Raw genomic sequence first — 23,469 nt, 5'->3', positions numbered from 1 at the left:
GCTAACTGTTCACCCCTAGTTAGTATCTTCCTTTTATACCTCCAGCAACAAATAAAGTCTAGACATCATCCATAACACTTGGTTCAAAAAGAAACAAATTTGTAAACTGAATTACTCCAAGAGTTATTAATTTGGAAGAACCATCTTAAAACATTACTTTATCCATCCTGTAGTAATTATGAACAAAAGATAGTTCAAAAAAATTGGCCTCAATATACCTCTGCCTGTAAAGGACACTTTCTGCACATCTTGGAGTTCTTCTTTTACTGTATAGAATGTGGATTTCTAAATAGCAATGCAGAAAAATCCAGGAAATAACAGCACACTACGAGAGGAAATGCAAAGCAAAAATCCATTTTATTTCATTTAAAGACTCTAAGTCTTCCTTCTAGTATTGCTGAGGGTTTAGACTCCGGGGAAATCGATCACCACAGGCAATCACAGTCTCTTTCCAAAGCTCAAGTGCTTCTTACATTCTTGTGACCGTAGTACGAGATGTCCATTGTGTCTATTTGGCCAGTTCGGGTTTATCAAAGCCATTACTGTTCTCTTTAAAAAGTAAAACGTCAATTTTTTTTGTTGAAACAGACTTTTTTTTCTCCACAAAAAGCAGCACTATACCCGCACCGACACCACTGTAGTTAAACTTGTGTAGTTTAATGTAGAATGCCCTTTTTAAAAAAAAGAAAATTCACATCCTTGTAGAGGTCAGCTTTTCTCGCCATTTCAAAAGCTACAGACTGCAAAATATCCTCAAAGGAGATGGATTTATAGAAAATCTCTTCCTCCAAAAGGTTTCTCAACCCCTAAACACTGACAACCTTGTGCATCCAAGATAAAGTTGCTGAACCCTCTACCTTCTTCTCTGCACACATGACGTGGACTACTGATGCTTTGCACAAAAAAACCTTCAAGCAGCCCAGAATAACCAATAGAATTTTTTTTTTTTTTTTTTAATGGACATGAGTTATGCAAAGGTAATCCTCTACCACAACAGAAAGTATAAAAACAACCAGTCTTATCTAGAACATTGTTGCAGCATTTAGTTGTTTTCTATTTGTTCTAGATCCAGATCGCCACAGTCCAGCGGAAATATTCCTTCTTCAGTGCTTTCACAATCGCTTATATCCTCCTCACTTTCACTCACAGTGACTTCTTTCCCATAATTCCTTGGGTGGCAGCCATCTCGGCTCCCTGGGACATGATACCTCGTAGAGTCGCGCTCTTTGACTGGACTGGAACCTGGAGTGATGATGTTCATTAAAAGGTCATTTGAATCACATGGTGAGGACACAATAGTCTTCATATGGTGATCATCTTCGTCGTCATCATCGTCTTCTTCATAGTCAAGCGAGCAAAGGCTTTTTGAGTTCTTTAACGTCTGAAATAAAAAGACAGCTTGGGTTAATAAAGAACTGGTATGGTTCTCTGAATCATTCCACTTACAACTACACATTTCTCACAATAGAACTGTTTTTAGGGAATGATTACAACTCGAGTCCCATTCTAGTAGCTCTTGCACAACCTTCATGAGAAAGAAAGAGGATAGGAGAGAGAAGAGGGAAAGGGAAAAATGAAAAATAAAAATTAAAAAAGGGAACGATGATGCATTGAAGGGGAAGCTAGACAAGTACATGAGGGAAAGGAATAGAACATGTTGATCGGGCTAGCTTAAATAAGGTGGGAGGAGGCTCTTGTGGAGTACACGCCTGTTGGTTCAAATGGCCCATTTCTGTGCTGTAAAATTCTATGTAAAGAGAAAAATTTGCATATATAGAACCATTTCCCAAAGTCTAAATTATGTGCTCAAGTTGCTGGAACATGGTTTGAATCTATTAGCACTCTTGCCTCGGAGTCAGAAGGTATCACTGAGGCAAGGATTGACACCTAATAGCCTTAGACTATACATGGAAGCAATGGATAACTAATAACCCTTTTAAGTAAAGAAACAGTGATGAACTTTTTATTTCCTGTAGTTCACTCCTACACTGCCAAACATGTTTATTCCACTTGAGAAAGTGTAGGAGAATATCAAAATGATTGAAACTGGTTTCTTTCTCCCCCCAAGGGGTCTGCATGTGGAAAATGGTAGAGCCCTTTCAACTGACCCACTGCAGTACAATAACGTGCATTTATATAGCACCTGCAATGCAGAAAAACATCGCATTCAGAGTTGCAATGAAAAAATGAATGCCAAATCAAAGGATGAGATATTCGGAGGGGTAACCAAAAGCTTGGTCGAGAGGTGGGTTTAAGGAGGACCTTAAAAAGGAGAGGGAGGTGTAGGGAGGAAATTCCAGAGCATGGGGCCTAGTTGGCTACAGGAACTACTGCCAATGATTTGGCAAAGGAAGGGGGGAATTCACAAGAGGCCAGAGACAGCAACAGAAAGTTGTGTGGGGGGGGGGGGGGGGGGGGTGGAGGAGTGGGGTTTGTAGCACTGAGCTTACAGAGATAGGAAAAGGCAATCCTTAGAGCGATTTGAAAACCAGGATGAAAATTTTAAATGGAGGCACTGGGGAACCGGAAGTCAGTGTTGCTGAGAAAATGCAGGATGAGTGGGACTTATTGTGGGGTACGATTCAAGCAGCAGAGTTTTGGAACGGCTGAAGTTTATGGAGGGTGGAGGATGGACGGCTAGCCAGGACAGCATTGCAATAGCCGAGTCTAGAGATGACTAAAGCATGAATAAGGGTTTCAGCAGCAGACGGCTGATAGACTGGAGGCAGGAAGATGGTTTTTGTGATAGAAAGGATGTGGGGGTTGGAAGCTCAGCTTGGTGTCAAATGGGACGCTAAGGTTGTGAACAATCTGATTCTGCCTGAAACAGGGGCTGGGGCGAGGGGGAAGAGAGTTGGTGGCAAAGGTAGGGAGTTTGTGCTGGGGCTGCAGATGGTGGCTTTGTTCGTTCCAATGTTTAGCTGGAGGAAATGATGTCTCATCCAAGACTGGATGTCAAACAGTTTCCACGGCCTTGCTGTTACCCAATTCTACAATAACCCCTCCCTTCCCCCCCACAGGAGAATACAATGACTATAAACCACTTGGGTGGGGAACTTGTACAGTTGTTTAGAATTGATCTACATTGCAAATCAAACACTTACAACAAGCCTTTTGCATTGAAGTGCCTTCAGCTGTCTAGGCCCGAAGCTCTGGAATTCCCTCCCTACACTTCTTCACCTCTATCTCTCCTTTAAGACGCTCCTTATAACCTACCTCTTTCCAGTCCCAATATCTCATGTGGTTCGGTGTCAAATTATGTCTGCTAATGCTCCTGTGAAGCACCTTGGGACATTTTACTACGTTAAAGGCTCTATATAGATGCAAGTTGTTGTTGTCTGATGAAACAAAAGCAAACGCCCTGGCCACAGGCTTAAAGGATCCCATGTGAAAGGAAAAAAGCCTCACGAGAATCATAATGGTGTTAAACCTCTTAATGATGCTTCAGCTCCTCCACACATACAATTTATAAAGCAGACGGATCGCAGACTTATTAATGAGCTCTTTGTTCATTATCAAATTTACAAGGCCTCCATCTCACAAATCAACCAAAACATTAAAAAAAAAAAAAATTCTTATAAAGTCTTTCAAGAAAACAATTTTGGAAAATATTAAAAAATCTAATTGGAAAAAAGATTTTGGCTAACAAGGATGGAGAGATCTTATTCATACTATGCCTTTTTAAAAAAAAAATCGTTGAGAAGCATACAAAAAAATACCCGTTACAAAAATAATTTGATCAATGTTCCTCCAGAAAGACAACGTGCCATGAACAATGTACAGAATATCAGTGTCTGCCTGGGAATTTACACCGGTGATGGGAATGTAATGCATTTAATTTGCACAGCCCTCATTTTAGTCAGACAAGCAAACCTAATTGGTATCGGATTTTGATATTAAAGGGGGCTTGGTGCATCAGGCAGGGAGTGACAAAACCAAGAACCACACAGCATTTCACACAAATACCAATGAGATAATACTTTCACAATATACTGATGGAAATCAAGCCACTGCATCATGTTAACTGACTTAAAACATGGCGTTTTCTGTTTCAAGACCAGAGGTTGGCATAGACTGAAGGTTTTCTGGCTTCTCAAAGCGAAGCACTGCGGTTATAAATATTTTTAACCACCTTTTTTGGATTATATCTGACAGCAAGTTTGAAACTGATCAAATGCAGAGATATGGAAAATGAAATGACTCAAATCATATTTTAAGATCCCCAATGCTTTTCACAGTATTGAAAAACAAGTTGGAGCTATTTCTTATCTCCCATCAGCACAGCTGCTGTGAATGCACATAGTCCTGCAGTGTTGCAGCAGTAAATTGCAAAGAGATTCCTGCTTCAGTTATTTACATTCCAGCAGGGCATTACCGCAAACACTTTGGTCTGCATCTGCAAACCAGAGAGAACACTGGGAAAGTACATCGAGGCCCAAATTCTACAGTTGCCTCTTAGTGACAAGAGTTTAAATATAGCAGGCAGTTAACCACCTCTACATGAAAAAAATACGCCTCTGCATTTTAAAAATACATTTTAAATTGTGAATTTCCCCATTGCACTTGCTACTTCTGTGGTTAAAACAGAATCCACAACAATGGAATACATAAAGCAGCTCATTTCCTTTTCATGAACTCATCTACAAATGGAGTAAAGATAAATTTATACGAGACAAAAGTTAGGCCACAGAGTACAGTGTGCAGTTTTAAACACCCATTTATTGAAAGGGCATTAAAACCAGTGACGATTCACCAGGACGATACCTGGCTGGATGCTAAATATTTGAGACTCGAGATACTGTGACTAGTTCTATTGGAGCAGAGGATGTTGGAGGAGATTTCATACAAGTTTTTTAAATTATGAAGGGTTTTAATAGGCTGAACAGGAGAGGCCATTTCCTCTGGTTGGGGGGGGGGGGTCAGTGAGAGGGTCATCAATTTAAAATGGTCACCAAGAGACTGAGGAGAGAGTTAGGAGGTTTTTTTTACAAAGTTGTTAGAACATGAAATTCTGTGCCACAGGGAGCAGTTCAGGCAAAGACCATTGCATCTTTTTAAGAAAACAGTAGATAAACTTTTGAAACAGAGCAAAATTAGGAGCTGGGGGGGGGGGGGGGGAATGGAGAGCACGGCAGTGCGATTAGTTTGAGACTTCTCTAGCAAGAGCTGGCACAGATATGATGGGCTAAATGGTCTCCTTCCGTGCTGTAATATTCTATAGTTCTAACTTAATTGGAAGAGGTAGAATTTCTCAAGATACTTCAAGCCCCAACATTTTACACTGTAGGCATAACTCACCATAGCTAAGCAATATCATTTTCAAGACAGTCAACAGTCAATGAGCAGAAGGTGAAAGCTGCCAATCAATAAGCTGGTGCCACTTTAACTTAAAAACAATCTAGAGCAGGATGAAAAACAGATCACAGTTTCCTGCTGGCAGAATGCTGCAACTTAGTAAATGTTTAACTGATAAGAAAATTAAAAATCATAAGGATAAAACAGAGGTAATTTGTAGGTCCTGGCACTTCTTTTCATAGAAACCAACAGATCAACTAGTGACAATACCCGGTTAAGAAGGGGGTTACCGGTGTCAGCATTGCTAGACCGTTAATGTGGTTAAGTTGCACTTATCAGTCCAAACTGCATCCTTTGGACGGTTACTTTACAATTCACCCGTTACCATCTATCTAACAGCAGCTGTAAAAGTGCACAAGCAGCAGCGAGATGCGACGAGCAGCTCACCACAAGTGAGCCCGATCAGAAATCTTAACTGCCAGAGAAGAAATAAAAAGTTAATTGCATCTTACTGTTGGCTAAGATCTGTCCTTTATACACACAACTCATCCTGCACAAATTAAAAATATCATTTTAAAATAAGTCTACATTTTTCATGATATCCCAAATGCAGAGAAAAGAGGTGCCTCACCAGCTGCCCAGACCACAGGTGCGATAACAAAATAAAGTGCAACTGTAAGTTAGCAATAGGTAAGGTAAGACATTTCATTTTTTTTTTTTTTTTTTATAAATGAGACCAATAGAAAATGTGATAAAATGGCAAGCTTTAAATGGATATGAATAGCTAGTCATCTGTTATAGATCAATGGTGGTCTATTATCCTGGCCCCAAAACAGGTTTTCTAACCAAAGTTTCCCTTAATGTACCTGCAGGTGCCTTAATTGGTTAACTGATTTATTTATAAATAATGGAACTTCTCTTCTCAAACTTGGCTGTCATCCCAATAATGAGACCATAACATTTTTCCATTTGACCCAGTGTAGAACTTGCCCCTGTCCTCACCAACTAATGACCCACACAAGCAGTGAACAATTCCAATGGTCAGCCATATCTCAAGCCACCACACCCAGTATGAGGAGGACATCACTTGTTTCACTGATTATGCACTCAGACACTGATTAATTTATTTTTACTCATGGACCTACACAAGGCTTATAGCTGTGCTTATAAAATAACCACCTCAGGAACCTCTAAAAATATTCCAGACAAACACTCTGCCAATAAACACTGGCACAGATGCAATGCGATGCTGTTGCTGCATCTAAAATGTATTACTACCTTTTATAGTGCCTTTGCACAAGCCACGTTTAAAAACTTGTGCACAACAATGAACTTAAATACTGCCTGCCTTCCTCCTACCCCACCCAATGCTTATACAGTAAACTCCTGTTTAAATGGCACTTTATCATCCGGAATACTTTAATAACCGGCAAAATAGATCTCTCAATACAAAACACCTCAATAACCGGTAATCTTGCTGATTCTACCATACATTTAACGGAACATTCTGTAGGTGAGTACCCAATTATACAGTACATTTCTTGATTTTTTTATTTGTGTTAAAAATTGCCTTGGTAGGTATACCTCTCCGTTATCCAGAATTTTTCATCAACCGGCACCATCCTGGTCCTAGGTGCCGGATAAGAAAGAGTTTACTGTATTAGGAATCACTGTGGAACTCATCCTTTTGGGATGGTAGATTCTTCAATCCCAATCACCAATTTTTCTTTTTTTTTTTACGTTAAACGGCGAGATGGAGCTCCAGGGATAAGACAAAGGTTGATTAGAAGTTATTGCAGCATTCCTTGTGCATAGGCAATTAAAATGAAGGCTTATGCATTGTGCACTGATGTGGCCTCACACAGTGCAACAATTGCTTAAGAAAATCACAGGCTGCAGTCATTATCCAAAACCTGGATGGCTTTGTGCCTCTGCAAACTTGCATATGTGCCATATAATACAGCAGCACCAAAGATAAAATTGGTGGCACAGGACTGGAATGTATGAAAGGAGACCGAGAAAGATACAAAAACTCATGTGTGATTGCTAATATTAGAATGGAAATGACAACTGTAACTGTGCAACCTGGTGGTCAGATTGGCAGGGAGAGGGAGAAGAGGGGAGAGAGAGACAGAGCCACCAGGAGAGAAAAATTCAAGATGGATTGAACCAACAAGTGTAAAACATGTTACAGGGTACAATTAAAATTTTCTTTTTTAATTAATTTTTTTTATTTTTTTAAAGAATACACAGAATTTGTTTGGCGCCATTTCCTTTCCCCAAGGCTGCGATTTGGCCATCCTTTAGACAACCTACTGCCAAAGACTAACGGGAAACTACGAATGCAGAAGGTTACTTCATTAAAGCCCACTTTAGGCCTAATTTCATGTTGTGATCCCCACGGTGATCCAAAAGCAGCAAAACGCCATATGCTCTCAGTGCCCGCCACCTTAGTAGTGGTCTTTCATTGCACCAAATGCCTCGAGCCTCTGTTCAGAACTAAGTACCCCAGCCTGTTATCTGCTGTCACAGGACAAAGCACTGGTTTGTTTGCAGCTCAGTCTTGACGGTTGATTATCATCTCCTGGGTCCAGCCTACTGCTATCGGTTTTCCTTCTTCCCAAGCCTGTTGGAATTTGAACTTTAAATGGATGCTCTTCTTGGGAACAAGAGATAAAAAGGCTCTTTGATTGTTCATGCATTGCTCACAAAGAAAAGGCCAAGATCCATCTTCGGCTTAGCCTGGCTAGAACTCATCCACTAGCTCCCATTCTCAAGCAAGGCTTTTGCCTGTAGCCACAGCATTCAATTCCATTCAGAAAAAAAAATCCTGAGGTTTAACCGTATGTTTTCTCTGAATGAAGAGGCTTTATTCTGGCACACAGCCAACTTTCAAACCTAAGCATGCACGCATACACATGTATGCTGAGGGACAGGCCATTCTTGTTCCAGTATCTCGCTCAGGCACACAGTTGGAACTCAGTATATATTAGTATCTTTGATCTCGCTCACAATTGCTAGCATACCTTTTAACTGGAATGTAAAACAGATTTTTTTCTTGCCAAGCTGGTCCCTTCATGCACCCGAGGCCACCTCAAATAGGATTTCAAAATTTGAAGTTAACTATGCTAATGTCGCTCGCTCCCTTTAGTACTGTAAAATATAACCCTTTCAGATTAAAATTTACTTGAGTGCAGAACTAACAGAATTGAGGTTTATACAGAAACAGATGGTAATTTAGGCAGCAAATGTTGTGAAAGCCATATTTCTGGGAATACAGGAATGAATGCAATGGGAACATCTGGATTTGGAATTGCCATTTATGTGGTAGAAATATTCAGAAGTCAAATATTCAACCGAGACAGCACAAACTAATCGGCAGCTTTTGGTGTTGCAATTTACTGCAGTTACATTAATCATTAAGTTATTGAATAAATTTCTGAAAAGTCAAGTTCTGAAAAAACTAATTCATTTATTTCTGTTATGGTTGCAAATGCACCTTTAAAAAAATGAAGCCTATTTGAATAAAAGGCACCAAATTTGGTCATTTGTTCTCCCATCCCATCTTCGATCATCACTCCTGCCTCCAGAAAAAACACTTTGGGGGTTTTACCTTTTAAAAAAAAAGCGGTAACATGTCAATCAGCAATATCCCAAACGTAACTTCTCAGTTGAAAATAATATTGTAATAACCTTGTTTGGGCATTTCTCAAATTCTAATTTTAAACCTTCCTTATTACAAATGTATGCAACTACAGGGAACATATTTTGAAGAGGAGGATTGATTTGGGTATTTTTATTTTGTTGTTTACAAACAAATCAAAAAGCTTGAATGGCAGTGCTATTGCGGCTAAGAATGAACCAAAACTGTATGCTGCTGCTATTCGTAATGGTGAAGGCACCGTAGATCATAGAAGCCGATCAGTGCTAGATCCTAACCACTGGCCAGCAAGCTTGCTGACCTTTGGATGATGTTTTAAAACCTTAGCGTGCTCACATTTTAAAGGTGCAACTCCAGCTGTTTTGTTGGCTCCGTCCTTGGTCAGAAGTTTGCATGTTCAAGTCACACACTAGATTCGGAGTACATCAACTACACTGACAGTCCAGTGTAGTCCGGAGGGAATCCTAGATTGTCCCAGGTGCTGTACTTCAGTTTCAATGTTATACTGAGTTACCGTATACATGTTCAGGTGGATGGTGGTACTCAGAGCAGGAAATTCTTCTGATACCCAGCTAACGTTCCACTCCCCGCAACCAACACCAGAAAAAGGTTAGTTATTCATTTTGCTGCCATTTGTCAGATGTTGCTGGACCAGAATGGCTGCTGCATTTGTCCACATAACAGGATTCACTGTACTCCAGAAGTAATTCACCTATTCTAAACGCAAAGATATTTTGACCATGTGATAAGGTGCTATATAAATTCAAGTATTTAATTCTAATTTTACTTTAGTAGCTTGAATACGGAAAGTAATACTAAGTGTTTTATAGTGGATTCATTTAATCAGGTTAACATCTTATTCACGATGTGGTCCTCCAAAAGACCACATCCAGTTTTGACTCCAAACCGAATGTCTAACCAGGCCTGCCCAGATTTTCCAACAATGCATTGCGCTACTTGCCAGATATACACCAAAGCCAGCTTGAAGTTCAGAGACTCTTGAACCTCAAACAGGATCATTCCAACCATTTATACTTGGTCATATACCGTCATCAGTTAGTTACAAATTTACAGTAAATGCAAAATTTATAGCGGAGGCTTAAGATAGCACACAATAAACTCAGGTGAGACACTGATTAACAGGAGCCATGCCATTATCATTGCTAAAACAGTCTCTACAATGTGGGCTTGGAGTATCCGTTTACAGGAAGTCAGATATACTTTCAGGTTAAGTAAAGACATTTTCAACCAAGCACTAGTTAAATAGTTGGGTTTACATAATGCATTAAGAAAATGGTAGGATTAAACATTACATAAAATTTCTCTCAAGCTAAGTCTCTCAGAAGTGTGCTGAAAAAGACTTACATTTACATTGTGCCTTTTGGGAACATCCCAAAATCATCACACCATGAATGACTTCAAACTTATGTAGGTAAACATTTACATCTGTATGCAAAATTACTAGGAGTTGATGACCACAAATTCTGTTTTTAGTGGTGTTGGTTGGGACATCAGAGGATCTCCCGGATTCCCTTCAATTAGTGCCATTCTAACATGCACCTGAACAGGGAGACAGAGTTTCAGTTTAATGTCTCACGTCAAAAGCAATACAACATTCCCTCACTACGACACTGTTGTGTTAGTTTGAATTATGTGCTCAAGTGATCCTCTGACTAAAAATGGAGTGTGATTCCAACTGAGCCAGCCTAATAGTTGGCACTGTTGAGACCCAAAATTATATTTTCTGGCTGAAGGTGTTCGCCTACTGCCAAACCACCCACATTTCAATGCTCAACACCAACTCCCATGTACAACTGCCTTTGGGTTTTGTGCTATAAAAATCTCTAGGTTTGATATAAAACGGCCATTCCCCAGAAGCTTTTTGTATGAAACGGGGATTCTGCTTTTGCACGCAGTTGATTTCCTGGGTAGATGGACAGTATTCCAGTCGAGATTTATTTTCTATGTGCCTTCAATTGCTTCACTAGGCTAGTTCAAGAGAACTTTGACTGGTAGGCCCAGCCTGGCAACAATTCAAACCAACTGAATCAACACACACAGCAACCTTTTATTATATTCTTCTCACATTATTTCAGCCACTGTAAGTTAGATCCATCACTATCTAAATCAATGACTGCTTTTTTTTAAAAAAAAGGTGGACAATGAAAAATCCAGGATCTGCAGGAAGGTAATGCTGGTGCAGAAATGCTCATTAACTGCAATAAGCCAGCTGAAAACAATCATTTCTGGCAGCTTTATGCAGGAGCTGCTTGCCAAGTTTCAAGCTCATTAAACCTAATGATATTTTGTAACAAGTTCACTCTGTTAGACCAAACTAAATTACAGAGAGGGAAATGAAAAGTGGAAGCAGCTGCTGCCAGCCTCCACCCCCCCACGACCCCCCCACCCAGCAGACAACACCAATGACTGGAGCTGCAGCTGCCACACGAGCGGCGGGCCCGAGAGCCTTCAAATTAACTCTTCTTGCGTTGACTGCTCCTCTACTCGTTAGTGTGAAACACTCCACACCGGAGGGGACTCTGCACACAGCAAGGCACTCGGCAAAACTGCCCAGGTTTGGGGTAAACAAGCAATGGATTTCATGTTCGAATGGAGAGAGTGGGGCCAAAACCAGTTTTGTCTAAAAGTTGAAATAGTCCTGGGGACTTCACAGCTCAAAATGCAGAAGTACACCATGCCTTATTGCCAAGGCAGTCTTACATAAGAACAAGAACATAAGGGGCCAGAAATTCGTGAACGGGGCTTGCCGCGCGTGCAAGGTCCCGATTTGCACTTACCCGACGCGCCTGCCGATCACCTCCAGGGACGCCTGGAATTCCATTTTGAATCTGAAGAATCCCGGGCAGCGTTTGACATCACGCCACCCAGGAGTGCAGCCAGCGCGAAGCCTAGAGCGCGCTGTGCAACTGAGACACGCCCCTTGAGGTCTCAGTTTAACAGGACACGCCCCCAATGTTTCTGCCAAGCTGCTAAGCATTTTTACATGCAAAGCAGCAGTTTAAATAGGTTTTTGGAAGTTTTTTGAAGCTTTTGGTAACTTTTATAAACTTTTAAAAACGTTTACATTATTTTGAAGAATCTGAAGTAGTTTTAAACAGAATTAAAGCAATTTAAAGACTTTTAAAAGCCCTAAAAGATTTTTTTTAATTCCATTTATTTATTTAGCAATGTCGTCGTCATACGTGTCTTCACACTGTTCCCTTTGGGGAACTGTATGAAGTGGTGGAAGGATTTATGGCCATGATTAACGCTCATTCCGTGACCGTAACCATCTTTGAACCAGCCATTAGGGCGGTTAGTCCTATGGCGGGAGGGTTTTACGGGCTCCCACAAGCTATACAACGAGGGGGGGCCACCCACACCCACGGACGCAAATATCCCACTGGATGTCAACCCAAAATTTAGAGCCGGAGCTCCGACTCCACTTGCCGGGACTGTCTGGAGCGGGGTTCGAAACCCTACCCTGATCTGGCCCAGCGGCGGGGATCCTACCGCTATGCCAAAGGCCCAATCCGATTAGCAACGTGAAATGGCTGGAATGAGCACAATTCACGGCATTAAAAGAACTCACAATTGAACTGATGACCTCAGCAATCTCCTCAAGGAGGTGGAGGCGCAGCACCTGCTCATCATTGGTAATGAGAAGTCAACGGCGCCGCAAAAAGGGCAGATGATAGCTTGCTCTTTCAAGTGGCAGCATAGGGCTCCAGTCACGGGGAGGGAAAAGGCGCAGGAAACGTATGGGTGTCACCTTTTGTGCGGGGTGGGCCTTTTGCGTAGCAGTAAGCATCCCCGCCGCTGGGCCAGAAGGAGTAGGGTTTTGAACCCCACTCCAGTCAGTCCCGGCAAGTGGAGTCGGAGCTCCAACTATAAATTCTGGGTGGACATCCAGCGGGATACTTGCGTCCGTGGGTGTGGGTGTGGGTGGGGCCCCCCCCCCCCTCAGATGGGTTGTGGGAGCCCGTAAAACCCTCATGCCATAGGACTAACCACCCTAATGGCTGGTTCAAAGATGGTTACGGTCACGGAATGAGCGTTAATCACGGCCATAAATCCTTCCACCACTTCATACAGTTCCCGAAAGGGAACAGTGTGAGGATACGTACGACGATGACCTCTTGCGCAATGCACCTCCTTGGACCCTCAGTCGCAGATGCGAGGGGGCAAATCGTGCAATTGTTAAATTTTTCATTTTATTGACATGTAAAATGTTGGCCCAGTAATTCCCTTCCAAATGCGCGAGTACGGTCGGGGTACTTACGCGTCTGGGCGGAGGAAATGCCAGTTTTCAGCATGCACAGTGCATGTGGGGAAAACCGGCATTTCCTGTCCTCTGAACGAAGGGGTTCAGAGGCAGAACGCGTGCGACTGCACAGGCAGCGCGTGCGCAGTAAAATTCGCCGCTTTCATTCATGCTTTGTGAGGTCAAGTCCTTACAACTTACACATGAAAAAAGCATGGGTACAGTTACTCCAGAGGCTGCGGAGGAAGATATTTCTTATCGTGGAGCTTCTGAAAGTATGTATGTCTGTATATATTCCTTTGCGTGTTATGTATATATTCCTTTACTTATGTGTATGAATGTATTATTTAATTATGACTTTCAGAGAAAGTAACTTATTGGAAAATCATAATTAAAAACATACATTCATACACATAAGTAAAGGAATATAAAACATACATACATATACGTAAAGGAATATATGTGGACATACATACATAATTACTTATTACTGATGAAAAGTTTCTTTCTTAAAAGTGCTGGAAATGTTACATTACTCATTTTAGAACACTCATTTTCACATTCAATTCACACAGCCACAATTGCTCCTTCTACCTACCGTTCTGAAAACCCGTTTAAAAAAAAAAAAAAAAAAAAAATTTAAACTTTAAAACTTACTTTAAATAACTTCCCTCCCTTTCCGAAACAAAAATATTGCCTTTCAGAAGCTCCACGATAAAATATATCTTCCTCCACAGCCTTGGAACAACTTTACACATGCTTTTTTCAAGTGTAACTTGTAAGGACTTACCCTCACTGAATCCATGAATGAAATCTACGAAGTTCACTGCGCAAGCGCTGCCTGTGCAGTCGCACGCGCTGTGCCTATGAACCCCTTCGTTCCGAGGTCTGGAAATGCCGGCGTTCCCCGCATGCGCTGTGCATGCTGAACGCCAGCATTTCCAACGGCCAGATGCATGAGTACCCAGACCGTACTCACGCATTTGGTCACGAATTTCTGGCCCAAGAAGTAGGAGCAGGAGTAGGCCATACGGCCCCTTGGGCCTGCTCCGCCATTCAATAGGATCATGGCTGATCCGTATCTAGACTCACGTCCACTTCCCTGCCCTCTCCCCGTAACCCCTAATTCCCTTATCTGCTAGGAAACTGTCTATCTCCGTTATAAATTTATTTAATGTCGCAGCTTCCACAGCTCTCTGGGGTAGCAAATTCAATAGATTTACTACCCTCTGAGTGAAGAAGTTTCTCCTCATCTCAGTTTTGAAAGGGCAGCCCCTTATTCTAAGATTATGCCTAGTTCTAGTCTCACCCATCAGTGGAAACATCCTCCCCGCATCCACCCGATCAAGCCCCCTCACAATCTTATATATTTCGATAAGATCGCCTCTCATTCTTCTGTACTCCAATGAGTAGAGGCCCAACCTACTCAACCTTTCCTCATACGTCAACCCCCTCATCTCCGGAATCAACCGAGTGAACCTTCTCTGAACCGCCTCGAGAGCAAGTATATCTTTTCTTAAATATGGAAACTAAAACTGCACGCAGTATTCCAGGTGTGGCCTCACCGATACCCTGTATAACTGCAGCAAGACTTCCCTGTTTTTATACTCCATCCCCCTTGCAATAAAAGCCAAGATTCCATTGGCCTTCCTGATCACCTGCATACTAACTTTTTGTGTTTCATGCACCAGGACCCCCAGGTCCCTTTGTACTGTAGCACTTTGTAGTTTCTCTCCATTTAGATAATAACTTGCTCTTTGATTTTTTCTGCCAAAGTGCATAACCTCACACTTTCCAATATTATATTCCATCTGCCAAATCTCTGCCCACTCACTTAGCCTGTCTATGTCCTTTTGCAGGTTTTTTATGTCCTCCTCACTCACTGCTTTCCCTCCCATCTTTGTATCGTCGGCAAACTTGGATATGTTGCACTCAGTCCCTTTCTCCAAATCGTTTCAATAAGGTGCTGGTTCTAAAGAGGCTGCTTAACCATATTAATTCACATACAAGGCACACTCATTTAAAAGCAAAAAAACACATTTAATGCTGGGAGTGCGTCTTATATGCGAGTCAATACAGTATGTTGTTTCTCCATCAACAAAAGTGCCACAAGTGCAAAATGAATAACTTCAATACATCAAGCCCACAGTGGAGTAGTGGTGGGCATAGTACGACTAATGGAGACCTTCATTTCATTATATATATATATATATATGCTTAAACTCGTAGTCTATTAACACAGATGCATAAGCATTGTCCCAATAATTCCCTTCTATAAATTAGTGTAGGACATCAGCATTAACTTGAGTGAAACACACGTACAGATGATCGCTAATGATGCAGCACAGCTCACACACAAGTTACTCTATCTGCACTTTGATCACAGGTTTCACCATCTCAGCCCTTCATGCACGATCATTGTGCATGAAGTATTGCTATCGTAAGTGTCAAGAACACTAACAGTATCTGTGCACTGGATCCAGTAAATTTCTACACAAAGCCGAAAGTTGATTGTACAGTATATAAAGGCAATGAGTGTAAAAGTTACATTACTGGTACAGTACGAGTGCTCCTGGCTGCTCATTCCATTTTGTGAGTCTATGAATTACAAAGTATTTACAGCACAGAAACAGGCTATTCGTATCACTGATAATACTAATATACAGGGTATTAGGAAAAGCTAAACCTGTGAGTATGCAACCGTACAGCTCCTCCACTGTAAACTGAAAATTGTGGCAGAATTAAAATAGACAGACATATCCCTCAAGTTTTTCCACAGAATATGAGATTACATGACAACCTGCATTCTAGCCATGGCTTGTAAATCCGATTTTAAAAGGACTGAATAGAAAGCACCAAAAATCACAAGTGTGCACTGCAGCCAGCTCACAGATCCAACATCAGTGTGCCAGTTTACAGGCAGTGGCCGACTCCCACAGTATAACTCGCAAATTAGCTTTTCACAGGGAGCAAGTTTCCTCATTAGCGTTACAGTATAATAAACTATACAAATCACAAAACTAGGGTAACAACATTCCCAGAGTAGTCTTTCAGAGCACAAGGGCTTTCACATCCTTTCAATGCACTTACTCCCATCAGATAGTTAATTGTGGATTGGATATAGAAGAAACCAGTTTGATCCAAGCCAACCTAAATCACAAATGCATCCAAACAGCACATGCTTAAAGTCACCCTTAGTCTGCAAAAGAAGCAAAGTGAGTAAAAGTACAAATATACCACAGGCAAATACATGCAAAATAAGAGGTTAGAAACCAGTTGAAACCAAAATGTTGGCCAATTCAAAATGAATTGGTAAGTTCCACGAATCCCATGTTAATATATGGAAATATTTCACCCCATCAAAAATGTAACCCTCCATTACAAGCATCCACCTAATTATTGCTATGAAAGTCTGAATTTTCTTTTGGGCAGAAGCTGAACGAAATTTGGTACCCAAACCTAGGTACTCTAAACCACCCAAGAACATCTCTCCTGGATTATTGTTAAAATCTGTCTCCACAGTGGGGTTTTCAGTAAAATTGTTAATGGTTGTCTGTGGTTATGGGCAGATGGAAATTACACAGCCTCACTTTGCTAAATATATTTCACAGAACTGTATTATTTAGATATACTGCAAGTAAACCCAGTAACATGCTAATACTAGCATAACATTATGTTGCATGGCAAAAGTAACTCACTGGTCAGAATCAGTGATGGGGAAAGGGACCCATGGGGTGGGTGAAGGGAAGGGAAATGGAGGTGTACCCCATACTCCTCTTTCCCCATCTCTAGGAAAACAATGAGTCCATCAAGGATTGCCTGATCAGTGGGGAGCAGGGTTAGGCGCAGTGAAAATGAGGTTCAATTGGAGGGGGGGGGGGGGGGGTTAAATGGTGAAAGGTCTAATTCGTTTAGTCGGGGTGTAGGGGGAATGAGAAGGGATCTCCTTCCCGTGCAAGCGCAGGAGATGCAACACCTGCCCTTTTACCTCCTCCCTTCCCACTGTCCAGGGCCTCAAACACCCCTTCCAGGTGAAACAGCGATTTACTTGTACTTCTTGCAATCTAGTATACTATATTCACTGCTCACGATGCAGTCTCCTCTACATTGGGGAGACCAAACGCAGATTGGGTGATCGCTTTGTGGAACACTTAATTCAGTCTGTAAGGGTGACCCTGAGCTTCCGGTCGCTTGTCACTAACTCTCCACTCCACTCCCACTCTGACCTCTCCGTCCTCGGTCTCTTACACTGCTCAATGTAAGCTCGAGGAACAGCACCTCATCTTTCGATTAGGTACTTTACAGCCTTCTGGACTCAACATCGAGTTCAACAATTTCATTTTTTTCCTCTCACATGGCAGCTGTTGATGTTTCTGCCATTGCCATTTACACTTCATCTCGAGTCATCGTTTGTTTCTTAACTTGTCCCATTACCATCTCCTTTTGCCTTGCACCATCATCCCTTTTGTCTCAATCTTTCCTGCCTTCCAGCCTATCTCAGACCTTTTTTTGTTCTTTCCTCCCCTCCCCCCTCTCCCTACACTTGCTTAAAAACCTGTTACATCTCCAACTTTTTCCAGTTCTGGCGAAGGGTCATTGACCTGAAACATTAACTGTTTCTCTCTCTACAGATGCTGCCTGACCTGCTGAGTATTTCCAGCATTTTCTGTTTTTATTTAAGGGCTCTCACTTGTTCATTATAGAAGAGTCCCAAAGGCGGAAATGCTACTCAGTGAAAGAGGGTTGGAGAGGGCACGTGTGGAAATGTGCAGAGATGATACCATAGTGGTGGAAATGCTGCACAGATGGGAAGGGGTGCTGAGTTCAGGGAGGGGCAAAGAGAAGATTAATAACTGGGAAAACTGGTGCTCCATTGGTGGAAGACTGGATCAGCATGAAGATGTTACTGGAGAATATGGTCAGTGCAGGCACAGCCAGAACAGGGGAAAACTGAGCTGCCATGTGGGAAGGCAAATGTGGTGTTTGACCATGGCCATGGGGTGGAAGGAGTGATTCGATGAGGTCTGAGAATGTACCAATGAAAGTACTATCAAATAATCAGCCGGCCATGATTCTGCACAAGATCATGCTGCAACGAGTGCCAAGGCACTCCCTCCGCAGACCACGTATAATTTTTCCTATTCTGGGTTCTAAGCTACAAATAACCAAAAGGTTAAAAGGTTCCTGCTGTGTGAAATTTCTCCTTAATCCAAGGTGATCTTGCCACATCCCAGAACAAACAAATTCATATTATTCAACCCTAAATCAGCTTCATTCCACATATGACATATCTATGGTTCACACAAAAGCTCTCTCTTGTAACTGCTTTGAACGGAATGCCTTAGTCAAAATAGTAAAAGAATTAAAATAGTGATTGGATCTCAGCCACATTAGGGTTCCGTGGTCAGCTATTTTGATTACATCTGCATTTGCCTACTTATAGTTACTGGTAGCTGCATGTCAGCAACCACTGAAAACTGCAAACTACATTCATCACAGCAATCCAGATAGACTACTTTACTTGGGAGTCCGTGAACAAAGACTAATACTTTCCATGCATATTCCATTCTCCCAGTCCTGCAACATATCCATCTATCGTATACTCTTGTATTGGAAAGCGACACCAAAAGTCACTGGAATAAAATCTAGATGTAGAGACGGCTTTCCCACCTATCCACCTGCTCCAGTAAGTTAATGGAATGCAATCTTCTCAATGGGTTTAGCTCGGAACCCTTTATAACAAGAGATATCAAATACATCACCTCCACTTAGGAAATGTGCACGACGGCAAGTAGAACCTAAAAGCCAATGGGGGAGTGGGGTGGGAAAAGTTAATAGGCTAATTACCCAGATTCTGTGCCAGTGCAAAATGGTTATCGCTTTGCACTAATGCTCGAAACATAATATAACTTAAACTAAACTGGCCTCGATCAGCTTTAGGTCAGAGACCATCGACAGAAGGCTTTCCACTGGCTGCAGTATAGCTGTTTTTTTTTTTTTTTAAATGGAGAAACCAAAAAGACCAAAACACATAGCAGAGGAGACCAGTAGGTAGAAAAGAATGAGAGAGAAAATGATGTAAATCAAGAAGTAGTGATTAGATGACACCAAGCTTCAATTTTAAAAGTCTGAGGACTGTAGGAGGAAGGAAGATGGAGGGTGCTAAAGACAAGTGTGGTACTGAGACAGAATGGGTTATGGTAGAAGGTAGTGTGATGAGTCTGGATTTCAACAGTGAAAAAAGCAAACTTATTAAAACTTAGCAATTTAAAAAATCCAAGTCAGCCTGCTGTCAAGGTTGTTCGGTTAGCTCTTTACTGTCACCAACATTTAGATGCTGGGTAGTATAGAACTGCAAATGTATTCATGTGTATATACACAGTGCCCTGTTTACCTTCTCAGTTTGAGCAGGGTGTTGAGCCAGAATATTCTGGTGCTGGCTTACATTACCGCTTTCAAACCAGTACCAGCAGAATAAACTGCGGCATTAAAAAAAAGTTAGGAAATAGTGCCCATGCTTATTAAGATCCAGCTTTAGAATTGAGCCACAAGGTCAGGTTTACTACACCTCAGTCTCTCCAGATATGATCTGTCACGCAAGGATGATCACACCACCATATTTTGACACACGATATCCTGTGCTGGAAGAATTTAAGTGTCTAGGGAAAGGGAAAGAGACAGAAACTGAAACCACCTCACAGACCCCACATATCTGAAGGATTCAGCAAATTCACAAGATGAAGGGCACATAATTGGTCAGAAAAAGAGCAAAGTAGCAGATTCCAAAGAATTGACTTTTTTTGGACAAACAGGACAATAACTTTTGAAGTATTAAATAGACAGGGCTCAATTTTTTTGCTTTTTAAAACTGTATGGAAAGATGTCAACTGTTGGTTATTCTTAAATACTTTCAAATGTTAAACAGATGTAAAGCTGGTTTTATTTACAAGGACCAGAGGGGAGCAAGTTGATAGTTCAGCTGAGGTGACTGTCAGCGACTGTTGTATAATATGGTTTCTCCTTCCCAGTTCCTGAATACACATCTACAGGCTGTTGAGTCTTTTTATAGACATTTCTGAAATACTAGGACATGCTTCTATTCAGTGTACTTCATAAATCACTGCCTGGATTCTGCAGACTTCCAAGAGTGTCTTCGTAGTATTTTAAAAGGTAGATGGCCAATAGCTGAAGTAGTTACATAAATCATTTTTGTTTTCAGCACTTTCATAATGACGATCCCTTCTTCCAGCACTCAGTCCATTGAGCATTTCACCCACCCATGTGTTGCTAGCTCTTTGAATAGAACTGTCCATTTGATTATGGGGCAAGCAAACATTGATCAAATTAATAAAAACTGTGGGGTAGCTTCTGTGAATTGCAGCATTTTCAGTGCACAAAGGACCAGCAAAATACGATAGGGAATCATTTATAACCTAGCAAGTAAGATTCACCATTTTTCCCTCTGGGAATTATCACAAACATTTAATAAAGGGAGAAAGCAAGCATTTTCAGCTCCCAATTATTTTTAAACAGAATGTTTTAAGGTACTTTTTAAAAATATTTACAAAACAGTAATCTATCTATTGATATTATTTACAATGTTCAGTTTAGCCTTGATTAGGACCATCTAGTTGTCCCATTGAGTGTGTCCTCTTCAGAGGCCTTTGGCCACCTGCGTCACTCTACTTGGCCTCCCCACTCGGAGTTTTAGCGGTTTGTTGTCAGCTTCAAAAGAGCAAGACGTAGGTCTGTCTTCGCTTTCCTTTCCGTTCCATTCCATTCCCAGTTGGCTCTCCCAAGCCCAGCCCTCCTCTTCACCTATCACGCTCCGTAACCAATCCAGTGTCTGGACTCCCACTCAATTAGCCCAGCTGGGCTCATTCTCCGTTCTCCAGGGCCTGGAACAATGAACCTTGGGCTGTGTGAACCTGCTAGAAATGCTGCTGGAGATCCACTGCTACTTATCTTTTTTTTTAAAAAGTAAAACATTAGAATTCCATGGTCAGCATTAGCACTGTATCAATTCCCCTTTATTGGACTTTGAAACTCTATACTGTAGCCTCCAAGTGGTTTTCTATTAATTTGGCCTGTGGGGAAGTATGGCCAGAGTGGTAAAGAAACAAAATCAGCACTGGTGTGGGAAATGCCCTCACCTCAAACAAAGCTTCAAATTCAGAAAAGCTGTCAAAGAAACCAGTTTCTTTACAGTTTCAATAAAGACCTTTAGTTTTGCTTAGCAAAGGTTTTGCTGACCCAACATCCAACTGAACTTTGAAACCACAATGCTGTGAAATGCAAGATCCTGAAACACAAGCTGCAGGACTGCAAAGAGAAGGCTTCGGGTAAAAGGACAGCTGTACAATTTGAATCCAAACCAAGGTGTACAAATAATAAAACTTTCCACTATAGCCAAGTAGTTCCATGCTGCAACCCACTCCTGGCCCTGTGCCATGAAGTCAAGGGTCAAAACAACATGAACACAATGCAATTCTAAAACTGCAAAGATGCCGATGAAGATGGATGACAATTTGATTGATCACATCACCCTCTGAAATCCAAAAGAGCCATCTAAATAGCATACATGGATAAACACCACACTGGATTGGCAACTTTGGAAACACCTGTTTTGGCTTTTCAGACATGAAATCATGATTGAGCGTAAAAATAATACAGTAAACTGCACCCAAATTATTAATTGTGGATGATTATTATAGAACAGTTTGTGCAGCCAGTTTGAGATTCAGCTCAGTTAAGGACATGTTATCGGTTTGTGTGTATGCGAGATTACATTTCCTCAAAGCTGGTTTTGCTATGCAAAAATTGAATCAATTAGGAAATACTGCCGCTTCCTAATATGGATACTTCGACACATGCAATTCTTTGCCTATTGGCGCAAGTATTTATTCTAGACGATCCGACTATACATTTAGCACATGGCAAGTCTACAAAAAATATTTTGTTAAACTTTTTCAGTAACAGACATATATAATATAATAATCAACTTTGTCATTGTTAGTGCACAAGTGCAGTACAACGAAATGTAGGCTTGCGGTTCCAGAGAATGTACATTTAGATTAAGACATTTAAACATTCAACATTCATTTGGCTTGTAATACATTAACAAACATAATAAAGTGCATTGGCAGATGTGCAGGCTTTAGAGTTTATTTGTGGAGTTCAGTAGGATGACAGCCCTGGGAAAGAAGCTGTTCCTAAATCTGGTCGGGTGCGAATGCATCTGTATCGTCTAACAGACTGTGGCTGGGGTGGGTAGGGTCTTTGATGATGGTCCGTGACCTCCGTAAACAGCGTTTCTGGTATATGTGCTCTATGGTTGGTAGCCGGGTGCCGGTAATGCATTGGGCAGTTTTGACTACCCGCTGCAGGGCTTTCCGGTCATAGTAGCTACAGCTGCCATACCATACTGTGATACAGTTTGTCAGGATGCTCTCTATTGTGCAGCGGTAAAAGTTAGAGAGGATCAGGGGTGACAGGTTACATCCCTTCAGCCTCCTTAGGAAATATAGGCGCCTTAGGAAATATACCCACTCTGGTATTACTAGTGAAATAAGCTCTAATGTAAAGTTTATGCTGATCATGCTGCTTTTTTCCCTCTTACTTCTTTACCCGGATTACTCCTCTGCTGAATGGGTCAGTGTGCTGCAGTACAGTTCTGTGGACAAGCTACCAGAGAGGTGGTCACCTTATTTGCTCTTACCCGAGTGAGTCTGGATTGCAATTCTCAACATGCTATGGGAGCGTGGAACACATTACAGCCAAGTGAAAGCAGACATCACTCAATGCCCACACAAGCAATTTCAAACTGGGTTTACTTAAAAAATTTTAAAAAATCTAATTTCTCCCCCCACCTCCCCCGCAAAGGAGTGCTGAAACCAACGCAAGACCTCACTATTTTCCCAGGCGAAATCTTCAAAATGATAGGGGTCCAAAATGGAGACTTTTCTGGTCTGTCTTGCATCCCATAATGTATTTGCACACTGTGCCAGGGAGGAAGGCAGGGCTAAGAGGTGGACTGGAGTCTTTTAAAGCAAGCATATATTAGAATTAGAAAGACAAATTTTCAATATTCAGACTCTTGTCTTTTAAAAAGATCACCGCTCAACATCAGCAGGGCTTCAGATTTACAATTAATCAGACACACTTGGCATTCATTTCATGTTGTTCCAGAGTAACCAGCTTATGAAACTAATTGATGAGGTTGCTGGGGGGGGGGGGGGGGGGGGGGGGG

General features: G+C 41.5%; 1 protein-coding gene across 9 annotated transcripts in view; it reads right to left on the bottom strand.

The window, feature by feature from the left end:
- Positions 1-338: 338 nt before the first annotated feature.
- LOC147123642 (protein FAM53A-like) overlaps positions 339-23,469 on the bottom strand; it is a 119,542-nt gene continuing 96,411 nt past the window's right edge. For 6 of the 9 annotated variants that reach the window (XM_085975445.1, XM_085975446.1, XM_085975450.1 and 3 more), the window contains exon 5: positions 339-1,381. In XM_085975445.1, the coding sequence (XP_085831571.1) occupies positions 1,043-1,381 (339 nt within the window). In that variant the 3' untranslated portion in view covers positions 339-1,042. Of the gene's footprint in view, positions 1,382-10,321; positions 10,517-19,788; positions 19,880-23,469 lie in introns of those variants that run through there. The other 3 variants (XR_015074979.1, XM_085975451.1, XM_085975452.1) reach the window with 3 other exon arrangements.

The sequence above is a fragment of the Somniosus microcephalus genome, chromosome 2 (genome assembly GCF_052327205.1).
Source record: "Somniosus microcephalus isolate GS21.2 chromosome 2, FLI_Smic_1.0, whole genome shotgun sequence".
In the NCBI taxonomy this organism is placed as follows: domain Eukaryota; kingdom Metazoa; phylum Chordata; class Chondrichthyes; order Squaliformes; family Somniosidae; genus Somniosus; species Somniosus microcephalus.
This window is presented reverse-complemented; position numbering and strand designations above follow the sequence as displayed.